Source organism: Macrobrachium nipponense, chromosome 4 (genome assembly GCF_015104395.2).
Source record: "Macrobrachium nipponense isolate FS-2020 chromosome 4, ASM1510439v2, whole genome shotgun sequence".
NCBI lineage: Eukaryota > Metazoa > Arthropoda > Malacostraca > Decapoda > Palaemonidae > Macrobrachium > Macrobrachium nipponense.
The window spans coordinates 71,951,451-71,969,741 of record NC_061100.1 but is presented as its reverse complement, the minus strand read 5'-3'; the positions used below and the strand labels follow the sequence as shown (position 1 = coordinate 71,969,741).

The following is an 18,291-nucleotide window of genomic DNA, read 5'->3' as shown; positions in this document are numbered from 1 at the left end:
GTTTTGGATATAGGTAAAAAGTTTTTCTTTTGTGAATTATTTATACTGACCCCTGGGAAGGGGTAATTTATCTATCCTTTGTTGGCCATCGGAAATATCCTTTGCCACAAAGGTCCCACAAAAGTAGTAGGTGCTTGCTGGCTATACCACCACTCCTCCAAATGATATGATGAATGGCAACCAGAGGCAGTACTTTCCTGATTCAACTCCCTTATCAGGTAAATATCCACAAACATTTTTATATAATATTGGCAAATTTTTTCTGTCCTCTTTCTAGTTACAGTGTTAATATTTTGAGGTAGAAATATCCATGCATCCCACCATCCCTCAATGTGGGAATCAGCTATATAATTAGTGGGTAAATCCCATAATTAAAAGTTAAATTTTTGTAATAAAAAGTTTTAATTTTACTTACCCAGTAATTATATAATTGGAGCCCAGCCTCTGTCCCCTAGCATGGTTTTTTTTCTCTTCGAAGGGCGTAAAAGTGGTTTTTCTCTTTCCCTGAAAGTGGGTGGGGACATTGTTACATAGCCAAAACAAAACAGAAAATTAGTGTGACCAGCGAAGTATGGAATTTAACTGCTAGGTGAGTGAAACTCTGAGCTACCATATAATTACTGGGTAAACATAATTAAAACTTTATTTTATTATAAAAATGTCATTTTATGTCATCTTTTTTTGCACAGAGGACATGGTACTTATATGGAGGATGATGTCCAGGTTGCTTCCGTAGCAGGTTATGTCACACGTGTGAATCGTCTCATAACTGTCACACCATTGCGTCAGGTTTACCAGGGTGAGTTGTTTTAAGGAAATACAAATTTTCACCTTTTATGTAGGTGTATTTTTCATCATGACCTGGAATTAGTTATGTATTGAAACTTGTGAAACTTGTTAACAAGGTATATGTTAACTGGTATTTACCAGTTTATAACTTTATTACAGTGTTAATCTTAAAATACATAAGTATTATGAAATATTATACATGGTTTCAAAATTCACTGTTTACCCATATTCATGACAGCTTTTCTCATCATCATACTCATATTCCCTAATTCACCTTTTGATTTTAACGACCGAGCCCAACAAATATAAACTTGTTTTTTACCATAAATATGTAATCTTAAAGGAAGAAAAACTTCAAGAGTCTACCCTTCATGCCATGGCAAGAAGGAAAGGTTGTATTTTTTGTCTGAGTGTTTGCCAAATGCACTAGTTGTCCTAATAAATTGCTCGTTTCCTAAACACTTCACTTGCCCTAAAAATATTTTCTACATTCTGAAATAAACTGAAGCAGGCATCTGTGCTTTAATAAACTAGGCGGTTTTTTCTATATTCTTTTAATTTAGTCAACCTTTGAGAAGGATCTGTCTGTTTACTGGTTGCTCTCTATTGTTTGAAGACAAAATGTGCAATGATTATTTGACTTTTTAACTTTTTTTATGCAGTAACCAGCAATATAATGGAGGCTGCTCAGTTCTGCTTGATTCATCAAATTGTCACTTGAGTATTGGTTAAAACCATGTTCCTCAGTTTCATTTTCATCATCACCATTTGTTTCAATATTGGGCTTATTAACCCTTAAACGCCGACTGGACGTATTTTACGTCGACATTTTTTGTCTCTCGGGTGCCGACTGGACGTATTTTACGTCGACATACAAAAGTTTTTTTAAAAATTCGCGGAAAAATATTTTTAGGCCTACCAGCCAAAAACTCTTGAATCACGCGCCTTGGGGGATGCTGGGAGTTCACAGATCAAGGTGTTGTTTTGTTTACAATCGTTACGCAGGCGTGCAAGCGCGAATTTCTTTCTTGGCGCACTAAAAAGTATCTGTGACACATCTCGGAAATTATTTCGTCACTTTGTCATAATTTTTTTACCATTTTAAATTAGCCGTTACATGGAGTATTATATATGAAAATGTGCGCATTTTTATGTAGAATACAACAATAAAATACTCATAATTGTAGCTTTCATCAGTTTTGAGATATTCTCATATAAATAACGATAAGTGCCAAAATGTCAACCTTCGGTCAACTTTGACTCTACTGAAATGGTCAAAAAACGCAATTGTAAGCTAAAACTCTTATATTTTAGTAATATTCAATAATTTACCTTAATTTTGCAACTAATTGGAAGTCTCTAGCACAATATTTCGATTTATGGTGAATTTATGAAAAACCTTTTTCCTTACGTCCGCGCAGTAACTCTTCCGAAAAAAATCATACATGCGATTGTGGTAATGTTTGCACCATTTTAAATTAGCTGTTACATAAAGTTTTATATATGAAAATGTGCGCAATTTCATGCACAATACAACTAAAAACAACCCATGGTTGTAGCTTTTATCAATTTTGAAATATTTTCATATAAAAAATGTTAAGTGACAAATTTTCAACCTTCGGTCAACTTTGACTCTACCGAAATGGTCAAAAAACGCAATTGTAAGCTAAAACGCTTATATTCTAGTAATATCCAAGCATTTACATTCATTTTGCAACAAATTGGAAGTCTCTAGCACAATATTTCGATTTATGGTGAATTTATGAAAAAAAAAAAAAATTTTCTTTCGATTTTCGTCCGCGCGGTAACTCTTCCGAAAAAATCATACGTGCGATTGTGGTAATGTTTGCACCATTTTAAATTAGCCGTTACATAATGTTTTATATATGAAAATGTGCGCAATTTCGTATAATACAACAAAAAATAGTTGAAGGTTGTAGCTTTTCTCATTTTTGAAATATTTGCATATAAATTACGATAAATAGAAAAAAAAAACACGTTCGGTCAAATTTGACTCTACCGGAATGGTCGAAAAGCGCAATTGTAAGATAAAACTCTTACAGTCTAGTAATATTCAGTCATTTATCTTCATCGTGAAACAAATTCGAAGTCTCTAGCACAATATTTAAATTTATGGTGAATTTAAAAAAAAAAACTTTCCTTCCCTCCGCGCGCGGATTCTCCGCCACAAATCTCCGAAATGCGTGAGTCCCATTCTCGGAATATTTGCTCCGTTTCATGTTAGGCATTTCGTAGAGTTTTATATATGAAAATGTGCGCAATTTCATGTAGAATAAAACGAAAAATATTTAAAAGTTGTAGCTTTTCTTATTTCTGAAATAATTGCATATAAAAAAATATATATTAAAAAAATTCGACATTCGGTCAACTTTAACTCGTCAGATATGGTCAAAAACTGCATTTGTAAGCTAATATTCTTACAGTATAGTAATATTCAATCATTTGTCTTCATTTTGAAAGAAATTGGAAGTCTCTAGGACAATATTTAGATTTATGGTGAATTTTTGAAAAAAATATTTGTTTATGTACGCGCGTTACGAATTCATGCTTTATTTTGTGATAATATTTTCTCTGTGTTGCTTTTATTGTTTTACAATGTGTTATATACCAAAATGATCGCAATTTAGTGTACATTACAACGAAAATAAAAGTAACTTGTTACCTTTAACCGTTTTGCGCACAGCGCGATTTAAATACAATTATATATGAAATTTCGTTTTTGCGCTATCATATATCGCATTATTTATATATGATAATGATAATCTTTTTCATTTCTGATGGTTGTATACTAAACTTCAGGCAAGGACAAAAAAAGGAGCCAAAAATGAACTCTTAATCTTGAAAACTAAGCGCGCTGTGATTTTTTGAAAAAAATATTTTTTCCGCTTCCGCTCTCACTCTGAAACGTCTCCGGCACACGGGAGACATTTTTTTTTTACCGCTTCGGCGTTTAAGGGTTAAAAAAGCAGCTAGAAACTCGCAGTCATCTACGTTATAATTACCTGCACTTGAGCATTTCAGAAATTGTGCAACTGATATCAATTTCAGAGACTGTCAAAATTGTAAGGCAGTTGCCACTGGGTTTTTCAGTCTTAATGGAGGTAAACAAGTTTTCTAGACAATTTTGAGTGAATCTGGATGTCAGTAAAAAAAATCTGTGACCTTTAGCCAAGTAATTGCTTTAGAGAAAGAATGGAAGTGGTAGACAATATCACTCCAGTTTGAACTGGCTTCCACTATGCAGTAACTCCAATACATATTTCATGAAACACTCTTACAACTTGCTCAAGATGCAGTATAGCTTTCTTATAACAGGATTCATTGACATTACTTAGTGCCATGATTGGATGTCTACTTGACATTAAATTGAACCACTTATTTATCAAACCAATGAACCAAGCTGTTGTTTAAAGTCTTTACTGTATCCTTTGTGTTCAACCAAGTAATGAAGTCCTGCTTTTACTGAATTGCTAAAGAAATTTAAAGTGCCTGATACTTTCATTTTCTCAAAATCTTCCTGAAAAGATATCAAACTTTTGACATGTTCAGCTGTCACCTCCTTTGATGGCAAATCAAACTGTTACCATGTCGTCACTCAAATGAATGATATTGCCTTTCACTAGACATGACCACATGTTCTTTATGATATGTGGTACATTGTGGATGAAGTAAAGAAATTGTTCTTTGCTAAAAGGATGAGCTGTCTGATTAACTATGCTACAGTTTCTGGAACAGATAATACCAAAACTCTTTAGAATGGCCCGATGTGCACTCCCCATGTCTGATGTGATGGCACTAACATGCAATCCAATGTCATGGGCCTGCTTCAAAATATCCAAAACCAAAGGTTTGTTCATGAAACTTACCTGTCAGATATATATATACGTAGCTGTATTTTCCGAAGTCCGACAGAATTTAAAAAACTTACGACACACGCAGTGGGAGTCAGGTGGTTAGTACCTATTCCCGCCACTGGGAGGTGGGTATCGGGAACCATTCCCATTTTCTATTCATATTTTTTCTGTCGCCGGTGTTGTAAACAACTGTTTGCAGCACCTCCGTCTTGGATTTAGGAAACTTTGGCTACTTAAGTATCCTTATTGATTTTTTGGTTATCTTGACTTTGGATCGGTGGCTAGGCACACGTTATTTGTGGATTTAATTGATTTTGGCTTGATTTCTCTTTAAACTAAGATGTCTGGGACTAGTTCGGCTAGCGCCAGGTTTTGCACTAGGAGTGAATGTAGAGGTAGGCTACTGAAAGCATCAGTAGACCCGCATACATTGTGTAAGAGTTGCAGGGAGCATGATTGTGTGTATGAGGATCGCTGCAAGGAGTGTGCATGTCTTTCGGATTCTGAGTGGAAGGCGTATGAGACCTATCTTCGAAAGCTTGAGCGTGATAGGTTAAGGAGGTCTTCCTCCAGGAGCGTTTCAGGTAAACGTCAGGAAGTTAATGTTTCTCCTACTAACCCTCCTACTGTAGTTGCTACTCCTAACCCTGTAGTGTTGCCTTCGGGCCCTGAAACAGTGTCTGTGGAGGGTAATGCCCTTACTTTAATCTTAGAATCGATTCGTAATTTAGAATTGAAAGTGCTTGCTTTAGAAAGCAAAAGTGAAGGTGCTAAGTGCAGTGACAGTGCCCCTTGTGTAGTGGAGGGTGCGTCAGATCGGCCCCATTTCGCCTCTAGGCCGGGACCTCTGCTGGACTCCCAGGTTTCAGGGAGAGAGCATGTCGAAAGCCGAAGGAGGGTTACGGGGAACCCCCACCGATCTGACGTGCCTTCGGCAGTTTCTGTTGATGTTACCCAGACTGCCAAGGAGCGTGCACGTGAACGCCTCCTCAAGGAGTGCTTTTCTTCGTCGAAGGCTTCCTCCCCGCGTAAGGGGTGGAGCTCTCAGTCAGTTTCATGGCCATTGAAAAGGAGTGTTTGTGATCGGGACGCTTCACGTCCAGGATTTTCTCCCGAGCGACGATCTTCGCCTGACAGCGTCATTGGACGATGACTCTTTCGAGCGCCCCAGTCGTTCCAAAGTGCGTGAAGAGGCGGTTCCTGTGAGAAGGAAGAAGGCGTCCCCTCGCCCCTCGCCTTCTCGCAGGATCAGCCCCTCTCCTGATAGGGAGTCTTCTCCTTCCGAGAAGATTCTTCGCTCGTTGCAGCAGCAACTTGCTGGTGTTCTTTCTGAGAGAGAGACGCATCCACGTTGTCGCAGGAAGGATGACAGGCTGCCAGTGAAGAGGTCTAGACAGTCTCCCTCTCCTTCTCCTCGCTCGTCTCTCTCTCCCTTTTCATCTCCGTCTAGAGTTTGTGCAGCTCCCCAGCGGCTCTCTAGAGGATGCGATGAGTTTGTTTCGCGCTCTTCGCGTGAAACGGTATTACCCGCTCTTAAGCTTGCTACCTGTCAAGAGCGCGACGTGTGTGTTTGGACGCTTTGGTGCAAGTGCATCATGATCTTGATGCTCGGTCGGACGCCAGGTGAGTGCCAGTGACAACCAAGAGTGCACCTGTGGACGCCAAGCGCGCGCCAGTGGACGCCGAGCGCGCTTCAGTGGACGTCAAGCGCGTGCCAGTGGACGCCAAGCGCCCGCCAGCGGACGCCAGACGCGCGCGAGTGGATGCCTATCGCGCGCTGGTGGAAGCCAGGTATGCGCCAGTGGACGCCAGGCTCGCGCCAGCTGACGTTCAGGTGGACGCGGATGTAGTAGCTCGTCGCCACCCACGCGTTTTAGAGGATTCTCTTCAAGTTTCTTCGCGCCTTCAAGAGACACACAGTGTTCCCGTCTCTTCTTTGCCTGCTCAAGAGTCCGCTGTGCCTTCTACTTCACAACAACGTTCTGCTTTGAAACTTAGGGCTGAAAGTCTAGCATCTGCTTTGCTTCCTCCTACTTCTCCTGTAACGGAAGGGGAAGTGAGTGACGCTTTGGTCGAGGCTGATGATGAACAACCGCTGGCTCCTGTCTCTTCGGACTACCAGGTCTTGACTCGTCTTCTTCAGTCTGAGTTTGGGGACACTTTTCATCCTGAAGCTCCTCGCTCTCCCTCATCTCAACTTTCATCTTCCAAGGCTAACAAGGTCTCGGGGTTTGTGAGGATGAAGAAGTCCCTTTCAACTAAGAGGGCGTTGCATAAGGTCCACGACTGGATGGAGAGAAGGAAGGCCCAGGGAAAGACCTCATTTGCTCTTCCGCCTTCAAGACTTGGCGGAAAAGCGGGCATGTGGTACGAGACGGGAGAGGACGTTGGCATTAGACTTCCCTCTTCTTCTCAGGGAGACTTTGTGAGCTTTGTGGATGCCTCGAGGAGGTCCCTCCTGTCCTCGTCAAAAGTATCTTGGTCGACAACGGAAATGGACTACCACCTTAAAGGCCTCTTTCGAACGTTAGAGGTCTTTAACTTCCTAGATTGGTGTCTTGGAGTGCTGGATGCCAAGTCTAGGAGTACCGATTCGATTAGCCTGGGGGAGCTGTCCAGTGTAATGTCTTGCATGGACAAGGCCGTCAGAGATGGTTCAGAGGAGTTGACAGCACATTTTTACACAGGACTCTTAAAGAAGAGATCCCTGTTTTGTAATCTCTCCCTCTCAAAAGGCAGAGTTGCTCTTCGCTCCTTTTTCGGACCATCTCTTCCCTCAGGCTATGGTTAAGGACCTCGCTACCAGTCTTCAAGAGAAAGCCACTCAGGATCTACTCGCCCAATCATCTAGGAGACCTGCGGGCCCTTCGTCTTCAGGAGTTTCGATGACTAAGAAATCGAAGCCCTTTCGAGGTGGATCTTCCTCGAGACCAGCCCCTCGAGGAAGAGGCACTTCCAGAGGCAGAGCCCCCGCTCTTTCGAAGAGCAAGAAGTGATCTGGAAGTCCTTCAGTCGCCGGTAGGAGCCAGGCTTCAGCTGTTTACGCAAGCCTGGGAAGAGAGAGGTGCAGACAAATGGTCTTTGGACATCGTAAGGAAAGGTTATCGGATCCCGTTCCTAAAATCACCCCCGCTGTCTTCAACACCCAGGGATATGTCACCCTCTTATCGAGGGGAGAAGCAACAAGTGCTTTACGATCTGCAGTCTAAACCTCTTTGTTATCAAGCAGAGATTCAAGATGGAGATGCCTCAGTCAGTGCTTGGAGCTTTAAGACCGGGGGATTGGATGGTGTCACTAGATCTCCAGGACGCGTATTTTCACATCCCTATCCATCCCCAGTCAAGGAAGTACCTGCGGTTTGTCCTGAAGGGGAAGGTTTTCCAATTCAGGGCACTCTGCTTCGGTCTAAGCACGGCTCCGATGGTGTTCACCCTCCTGATGAAGAACATTGCGAGGTGGCTTCATCTTGCGAAGATCAGGATCTCTCTCTACCTGGACGACTGGCTCATTCGAGCCTCCTCGAAAGACCGGTGTCTGGAGGACCTTCACACGACCTTGTCTTTAACGAAGTCCCTGGGTCTTCTGGTAAACCTCGAAAAGTCACATCTGACCCCTTCACAGTCCATAGTCTATCTGGGGATTCAGATGGACTCAGTGGCTTTTCGGGCTTTTCCGTCCCAGGGGCGACAACTACAATGCCTAAGCAAAGTGTCAGCCTTTTTGGGGAAAGAATCATGCTCGGTGAGGGAATGGATGAGTCTGCTGGGGACCATTTCCTCACTGGAGAAGTTTGTTTTCCTAGGGAGGTTGCACCTCAGACCACTTCAGTTCTTCCTGTCGAACAACTGGAGGCACGAGAACGACCTGGAAGCGATCTTGTTGTTATCGGCAGAGGTGAAAGAACACCTAAGATGGTGGTCAGATCCGCGGAAGCTTGCAGAAGGACTTTCGCTCAAGCTTCAGAGCCCCGACCTAGTGTTGTTCTCCGACGCGTCTTCCACGGGGTGGGGAGCGACACTAGCGGGGAAGGAAGAGTCAGGCACCTGGAGAGGGGAACAGGTGTCCTGGCACATAAATCTCAAGGAACTTGCAGCAATTCATCTTGCGCTCCAGTTGTTTCAGGAAGAAGTCTCCAGCAAGGTGGTGCAGATCAACTCGGACAACACCACAGCCCTGGCATACCTCAAGAAACAGGGAGGAACCCACTCTCGGTCTCTGTTCATCCTTGCAAGGGAAATCCTGTTGTGGGCGAGGGCACACGACGTCACTATCCTGACGAGATTCGTATCAGGAGTGGAAAACGTACGAGCAGACCTTCTCAGTCGGCAAGGTCAACTGCTGCCGACGTAATGGACCCTCCATCAGGATGTATGCCAGAGGCTGTGGAAGTTGTGGGGATGTCCTCTCGTGGACATATTCGCAACTTCCAGAACAAGGAGACTTCCGCTGTACTGCTCACCGGTTCTGGACCCAGGAGCAGTGGCAGTAGACGCCCTTCTTTGGGACTGGTCAGGACTAGACCTATATGCCTTTCCCCTGTTCAAGATCCTAGGGGAGGTAATGAGGAAATTTGCGGCATCAGAGGGAGTGAGGATGACCCTAATTGCCCCCTTCTGGCCGGCGACCGACTGGTTCACAGAGGTAATGTCCTTCTTGGTAGACTTTCCGAGGACTCTGCCCCCAAGGACAGATCTACTCAAACAGCCCCACTTCGAGAGGTACCACAAAAACCTCCCCGCTCTGAGTCTGACTGCGTTCAGACTATCCAGAAGTTGGCCAGAGCGATGGGTTTTTCAAGACCTGTGGCAGAGGCGATCGCTACTGCAAGGAGACCTTCCTCTCTTGCAGTGTACCAATCCAAGTGGGCTGTTTTCAGAAGTTGGTGCAGGAAGAAGGGCATTTCCTCCACCTCAACCTCTGTGAGCCAGATAGCAGACTTCCTTCTTTACTTGAGGGAGGAAGTTAATTTAGCAGTGCCTACGATAAAGGGCTACAGGAGCGTGCTTTCTGTAGTCTTTAGGCATAGAGGGCTGGATTTGGCCAATAACAGAGACCTCCATGATCTCCTCAGGTCTTTGAGACTTCGAAGGTTCCTCAACCAAAAGTACCATCTTGGAACTTAGATTTAGTTCATAAGTTCCTTATGTCCAGCCAATTTGAACCGCTTCACTCAGCTTCGCTTAGAAACCTGACGAGAAAGACCCTTTTCCTAACTGCTCTGGCGACGGCGAAGAGAGTTAGCGAGATCCAGGTTATAAGCAAACATATTGGGTTTAAGGATCACGATGCTGTATGTTCTTTGAGCCCTACGTTCTTGGCAAAGAACGAAAACCCTTCCAACCCTTGGCCGAAGACATTTGAAATCAAGGGTTTGACGGAAATCGTGGGACGTGAACCAGAGAGAGTCCTGTGCCCTGTCAGGGCTCTCAAATTCTATTTAGAAAAGACTAAGGACTGCAGAGGCCCTTCTGGTAACTTGTGGTGCTCTGTCAAGAAGCCAGATCTTCCCATGTCGAAGAACGCGCTTACGTTCTTCTTGAGGGACACTGTTAAGGAAGCTCATGCCACATGCAGTGATAGTGATATGGAGCTTTTAAAAGTGAACGCCCACGAGGTGAGGGCTGTCGCGACCTCAGTAGCTTTTCACAAAAATATGGCACTCAGTGACATTTTGAGTGCCACATACTGGAGGAGCAATTCAGTGTTCGCTTCACACTACCTGCGGGAGGTGAAAGCAACATACAAACATTGCTACTCGCTAGGACCATACGTTGCTGCAGACACTGTTTTGGGCGCAGGAGGTAGTACTCATCCTATCCTTTAGTGGTTAGGTGAGTTTTTTAATATTGTGTGTTTTTTGGTTGTGGGGTCGACCGCCTAAGGCGGATCTCCCTTCCTTTAGTCTAGTATAGTGGGACTTTCCTTTGGTAGACTAGGCCAGGTGGTGTTTTTATTACTTCGTTGCCCTCATGGTATGGTCAATGGTCTAGTCGCATCATGGTCTCGCTCCCGTTGACAGATCATCCTAGAGCGCACCAGCTATATAGGTCTCTACCTCGCTGGCAACACTAGTAAAGCAGAAGCAGACTTGGGTGACAGTAATCACGAAGTCAGCTATGCTAACAGGTAAGGAACCAAGATATCAATTATCTGCATGTATATGTTTCCTAAATATTCTATTCTGTCTCTTCCCACCACCAAAGATGGGATTCAGCTATATATATATCTGACAGGTAAGTTTCATGAACAAAATGATATTGTTATGATACAATAAAGTTTGTTCATACTTACCTGGCAGATATATATATTTTAAGTAGTACCCACCCACCTCCCCTCAGGAGACAGTGGAAATAAAAAATATGAATAGAAAATGGGAATGGTTCCTGATACCCGCCTCCCAGCGGCGGGAATGGGTACTAACCACCTGACTCCCACTGCGTGTGTCGTAAGTTTTTTAAATTCTGTCGGACTTTGGAAAATACAGCTATATATATATCTGCCAGGTAAGTATGAACAAACTTTATTGTATCTTAACAATATCATTTTTAAAGTTTCCCCCCTTGACGCTATTTCCTGTAAAGTAGTATACCACTATTTGTTTCCATCTAGTGGCAATTCCCCCTAGCATGAAAACAAGAGCATGAGTTGCAACACCATTGTGTTCAGGAAGTGTTACATCACCCCTCAAACAGCTCGACGATCAGTCATATTGAAGCCCAGGTTTTATACACATTTCATCTAGAAACAAACAGCACTCTCTTTTACATCCATAGCATCAACCTTTATCTTTAAAAATGTAAATACCTCATCTAATACTCCTGGTTCCATACAAATAAATTCAAGTCTTCTCCTTAGTGATCGAAGGGATGGTAAGGGCTGGTGTTGTTGCAATAATAAATTGTATCCTGTTGACCCACAAGCAAATCTAAGTTGAAGACCCTTCTTAAATGTCTCATTTGACCATTTCTTCCTTCGACTATTACCACCCTTAATACCATGAGCCAGAGTTGCAAGTTGATCCTCGTTAAAAACCTTTGCCATGTTGCCTTCTAGAGCTGATATCTTTTTCAAGGCTTCATGTTTCTTCTTTTGTGCCGTTTTAACTTTCTTTGGGAGATTTTGTATCATCCTCATTAATGCTGCTTCTCGTAACTCTCCAACAGGATTGGTAGAATCGCTACCGGTAGTATCAGTATTATTGCCAGAATTGTCACAGGGATTTTGATTTTGTGAACAGCAGATAACTGAAGGCGTTTAGGGCCATCAGCTCTTCCTGATTCGTACTGATCATCCTCAAAATGATCCTAAAGATAAAATAGATTGTTGTTAACTACAGGCCTGAATATCAGCAATAAAAATTTTATTTAGTCATATTACTACCAGTAAAAATGCAGATGTTGCACGTATGAAAAGTAAAGAGGAAAAATCTTGAACTTATCGAACATAAATAAGATGTGTCATGTGCTTTCCAATTTTCTCATTTCACTTTAATCTCCCATTGCCATCGTCTCCCTGGGTTTCTAGGGAATCTGTGCATCCTTTTATCCTGTCCTGTGACTGCACAAGTAGATCACTAAGGTACGTACTTAACATTTCACTTTGTAACATGCCATGCGTGTGTGTGTGTGTGTGTTTGGAATTCCTTAATAAACATGTGTATGTCTGTGTGAATTCTTGAAGAAACACTACAAATGTTTACATCATCAGCCATATAATCCCATATTGTTGTAGTGGAGAAGGAGTCGGGTCAAGTTTCGACGCAGCCTCTGACTGCTTATGCGTCTTTAATGAGGTTCCTTTTGGACTATTTTCCAGAGCTGTTTTCTCCTGCCACTCATTTGTCTCCTCCGTCGATCTTCTTGATGAAAAAGGAGAAGCAACCAGAAGAACTGCTACCCAAGCTAGTCTTTTCCTCTGTGGCTAGGAAGGCCTTACGGTCGGTGGATAGATGGTTAGCAACCAAAAGAGACCATGGTAAGGTGTCTTATACCTTCCCTCCTTCCTTGCTGATCAACAAGAGGTATCACTTCTATATCACAGGAGAAGTGCCTTCTCTGGGAGTCTCTGCCTCCTCCCAGGGAGACTTCTCAGCCTCAGTTGATGCGAATAGGAGAGTGGCTTTTTCGGCGGCGAGTTCTTTGCTTTGTCCGAAATAGACCACATGGTTCGTAACCTATTTAAGGTCATTGAGATCTTAAGTTTCTTTGACTGGTTGATAGGAGCTTTAGCAAGGAAGCTTGAAGACTGCCCCTCTCTTTCCGAGGATCTGCGAGAGGACTGGCTGGGGGTGCTTTCCTGCTCTGACAAGGCCATCAGGGATGGAGCAGATGAAGTAGCTTCTTTGTTCACGATGGGCATGTTGAAGAAGCGTGAGCTGTGGTGCTCCTTTACCACCAAAGTAGTCACCATTGTGCAGAAGTCAGCCCTTCTGTTTGCTTCTCTAGACAAGTTTCATTTGTTTCCGCAAGACAGTTTACAATATTCTGTCGGATCTAGAGAAGAAGTTTATGACAGATTTACTGGTTCAATCCATGAAACGGCCTTAACCCGTTGCGTCTGCAGCTCCTCCTTCCAAGTCTCCATTTCAGAAGCAGCCTTTTCAAGGGGGAAAGTCGCGCCCTTTTACAAGACCACGTTTGAACCTTCGACTTCCCGCCAAATCCTCTTCTAGGTCAGCAGTCAAGACCGAAAGAAAATGATGTTCCTTCCCTCTGCACACCAATAGGTGCCAGACTGCACCTGTTTTGGGAGGAATGGAAGAGCACAGGTGCAGAAGCCTGGGTGATAGAAGTCTTATGCCTGGGCTATGCCATCCCTTCCGTGGAAAGGCCTCCCTTAGCCAAGGTTCTCATCAGATTGTCAGCTTACTCCCTAGGCTTGGAGAAGTTCTTGGATCGCGAGCAAGGAGTGATCTCCTTGGCTGGCAAGGAGGTTATCGAGGAAGTCCACGACTCGTCAAAGGGTTTTTACAACAGGCTGTTTGTGGTTCCCAAAGCATCGGGGCTGGAGACCCGTGTTGGACGTGAGTGCTTTGAACTGGTTCGTGCTAAAAACCAAGTTCAAGATGGAGACTCAGAATTCGGTGCCTACTTCCGTGTCCCAATCCATTGGGACTCAAGGAAGTATCGCTTCATTTTTTGAGGCAAGATATTTCAGTTTCGGGCTCTGTGCTTCGGCCATTTGACAGCTCCTCAAGTTTTTACCAGGGTTCTAAGCCTCCTGGCACAATGGTTACATCTGATGGGCATTAACGTCTTGATGTATTTGGACGATTGACTTTTCCGAGTGCCGTCAGAGGAACAGTGTGCAAACGATCTACAAAGAACTCTCTGCCTGATGCAGAAGTTAGGCATTCTCATGAATATGTCGGAGCCAAGTCATCCCTTCTCAGAGGATTCTTTATTTGGGGATGACTCTGGACTCTGAATTTTTGGGCTTTTCTGGCCCCAAAAAGGGTGGAGTCATGTCTGGCGATGTTACAATTGTTCCTGCACAACTCGTTGTGCTCAGCAGTGCAGTGGATGAGCCTACTGGGGACGTCCTTGTAGAGAAATTCGTAAAGCTAGGGATGTTACACTCAAGGACTCTCCAGTTTTACCTAAAAGCGAACTGGTGCAGAAAGTCGCAACCAGATTCCACGGTTTTCCCCATTGCGGAGATCAAGAGTGATCTAGCTTGGTGGGACTCAAGAGAAAGACTTCAGGAGGGCGTGTCGCTCCTCCTGGTGAACCCCAGCCTACAGTTCTTTTCAGACGTGTCGGACACAGGTTGGGCGCTATTCTCAGGGATCGCAAAGTGTCGGGGATTTGGACAGAGTCCCAGAAAGCCCTTCACATCAATGTCTAGGAACTCCTAGCTGTCTTCCTGGGCCTTCAGAAGTTTGTGCATCTGGTAGAAGGTCGAGTAGTAGCTGTTCATGGGGACGCCAGCACTGTAAGAGTCTGGTTAGACTCATTGGGCTGGTAAATCTTAACTTTATAATAATAATGTTCATGGGGCCAACTCCACAGCCCTGTCTTACATTCGGAAATGGGGGGAACTTGCTCTTTCTCTTTGTTCTTGAAGGTGCGAGAACTTCTTCTCTGGGCAGAAGAACATCAGATCCAGCTCATTCCTCATTTTGTTCAGGGGAAGATGAGCTTTCTGGCGGACGAGCTTAGCAGAAGGAGACAAGTTCTTTCATCGGATTGGACTTTGGACATGGAAGTTTGTCAGGATCTTTGGAAGGTTTGGGAAAGACAGGCCATCGACTTGTTTGCGACGTCCAAGAACAACTGTCTGCAACTGTTCTGCTCCCCCATTCCAGATCCTCTAGCATGGACAGTAGACGAGATGTTGCTAGATTGGTCGGGCCTAGACACCTACGTGTTTCCCCCCCTTCAGGATGATCAGGGAGGTCATCAACAAGTGAAGCGCCATCTAGATGTTCACTTGATGTTGATAGCCCCGTTTTGACTAAGAAAGAGTGGTTCCCGGATCTTCTGGACGTTGGTGGATTATCCAAGGCTACTTCCTCAAAAGAAGTCACTGCTCAGACAACCGCATTTCCACCGATTCCATCAAGGGTTGCCCGCACTGCAGCTGACAGGATTCAGACTATCAGGAGTTTCGTCAGAGTGAAAGGCTTTTCTAGGAGAGTGGCAGAAGCGATTGCAAGATGCAGATGTGCTTCTTCTAACAACCTTTACCAATCTAAATGGAGCATCCTCAGAAGATGGTGCAAGCAAGCTAAAGTCTCCTCTTCTGAGACCATTGTAAGCCAGATCGCTGACTTCCTTCTCTTCCTGAGGTCGACAAAGAAGTTATCCCCTTCCACGATTAGAGGATATAGGGCGATGCTCAGTTCGGTGTTCAAACATAGAGGACTGGAGCTTTCGAAGAACACTGATCAGACAGACCTTATAAGGTCTTTTGAGACATCGATGATTCCGAGGGACACAGTGTCTTGGAACCTAGATGTAGTCCTGAAATTCATTTCTGGACCTCCCTTTGGACTTATTCGCTCGTCCTCCCTGAAGAACTTGAGCCCCCCCCCGAAGAACTTATTCGCTCGTCCTCCCTGAAGAACTTGACGAAGAAAACTCTCTTTCTTTTCGCTCTGACTTCAGCAAAACGCATTAGCGAGATTCATGCTGTAGACAAGAGAGTAGGTTTCACACAAGGGAATGCAGTTTGTTCCTGGGCCCTGAATTTTTTTGGCTAAGAACGAACGTCCATTGGGCCTTGCTCGTTCGTCCTCGTTCGTCATCAAGAACATTTCAGATATTCTTGGACCGGAGGAACAGGAGAGACTTTTATGCCCAGTGAGGGCATTAAGCTGTTATCTGAAAAGGACTGAGAAGTTGAGAGGCCCCTCACAACGCTTATGGTGCTCGTTGAGGAACCCTTCACATCTGATGTCTAAGAAAGCCATGTCCTTCTTTCTCGGATCCTTAATCATCGAGGCTCACTCCGTGGTAGACGAGGAATCACTCGCCCTGTTGAAAGTTAAAGCGCGCACTAAGTAAGAGCGGTCGCTACCTCACTTGCATTCCGCCATAACCCATCTTTGTTGGCGATTCTGCAATCTACTATCTGGAGATCAAAGTCAGTGATCGCAATGCATTACTTAAAAGAATTAGAGACGGTGTTCGAAAACTGCAGTGCTCTGGGTCCTTTATCCATTGTTGGCATGGTGTTGGGGGATGCAACATAGAGGGAGCTGGTTCCCTCTAATTTTCACCTTGTTGAGTTTTTGGGAAGTCTGGAGGTATGTAGTACCTAGAGTACCTTCCAGTCTTATGGACACTGAAGGTATTGTTGATGTTTTATAGTTGGTTGGTGTAGGTAACTTTATATATGTTATTTATTTATCTGATTCTTGCCCAAGGCAAGGGCATTTTGTATTTTATTCGTTCCTTGTTAAGTCAGCAGTTAGCCCATGACTGCAAGGAATTTCCCATTTGTAGAGGAGATGCATGGTCCAGCTACCCCTCTCTCTACTAAGCAAGCAGAGCGCCAACCAGAGGCAGTACTCTCCTGCAGCAGCTCGCTTGCTAGGTATGTATGACAGGCATAAAAGTTCTATGCTTATTATGTAATCCTCCTGATGAGAAATTTCTCAGAATGTGTTGTCTCCACTACCCTCCACCTTTCAATTTAAAATCAACTGAATAATTGCTTTGCAAGATGAATAAAAATTATATTTTTATAATAAAATTGTTTTATTCATACTTACCAAGCAATTATTTGATTCGAGCCCTTCCGCCTCCCCACAGGTGGAGCTGGCGGCCAAAATCCATTTGAAGAGGTGTGTTGACGTCATACCCATTTACCGAAGATGGGTGGTAACTAATGATGGCGGCACCACCGGGAAATTTGAAAGTTAGTCTGCCGGGCATAGGAATCCTACTGCTGAATAATTGCTTGGTAAGTATGAATAAAACATCATCTTCCCAGCTGGTTCCCATTTTGTATGGGGTAAGTGTGAATAAAACATAACTTTATTATAAAAATATCATATTTACCGTACTCATTGTGTGTGCTATTGCAGGTGATCCTCATCCAAAGGACACCATAAGAAATTCTCCTTATTCTTAGATATGCATATCTCTTAAAGGAATTTCCCCAAATGAACTTTAAGATGCGAATACTTAAGTGATTTAGGCTCAGAGACCCCAATGACTCTCAGAGATCGAAAGACAATGTCTTGTCCAAATGGTATCTTTACTATGACTGCCCTTTGTGAGTCATTAAGTACAGCTACACTGGACTAGAACTGTAACAAGACTACCTTCATGGTTGCGGGCGACCAACACCAAACATTCAACTAACTTTCGAATCAACAAACAACCAACAGACCAATATACTTAGTGCTATTACACTTACACTTACAGTCTGATATTACGTAAAATAACCAAATACTACGTGAAATAACCAAATACAACACTTTTCGCAACCAAATATGAATTCTACAAAACAATATCTTCCTTTCACAAAATATGCATTTCCACTTTAAGTACATGAGGAAAATTATATTACAACTTATGGCAAAGTACACTCTCTCTTGTTAAGGTTCTGACTCTCTCTCTCTCTCTCTCTCTCTCTCTCTCTCTCTCTCTCTCTCTCTCTCTCTCTCTCTCTCTCTCTCTCATAACTATCTGGATGGAATAACAGAAACAAAGGTGCTGATAACAGTGAGAAAAGACAGTTGGTGAACAAATAAATGAAGCCTAAATAGTTGAACAAGCTAAGCAAGACATTCTGTTCCACAGTACTGTATGCAGGTTATATCTTTGGAGTCAATGGAAATGAAAACCTTCCTGAAGATAGAATGATCCACTAACTTCTCACAATGAGCAACTTGTATGCATCACTTTTTTTTAGATTCTTTAGTCTTTGTACCTTCTGGTCATCCCTTTTCTCTTGTAGCTATACTCTGGTAAGAGTTGGAAAGTATGCATAGTGAACAAAATAATACAAAAAAATCTCATTTCACCAATTGATGCAGGATTGGATCCTACTGTATTTCATTATGAGTCTGGCTGTCAAGATTTACTAATAGTAATGCATCATATCTTTCATTAAAAACCCAAAGGACATCTTTGTAGACCATTTCAGTTTCATCAGTCACCGCAATACTTCAAA

General features: G+C 43.4%; 1 protein-coding gene across 1 annotated transcript in view; it reads left to right on the top strand.

Moving 5' to 3' along the window:
* The window catches only part of LOC135210947 (exosome complex component RRP4-like), a 602,376-nt gene that overhangs the window by 403,213 nt on the left and 180,872 nt on the right, over positions 1-18,291 (top strand). The window contains 1 exon segment of the mRNA XM_064243926.1: positions 690-802. Coding sequence (XP_064099996.1) covers positions 690-802 — 113 coding nt within the window.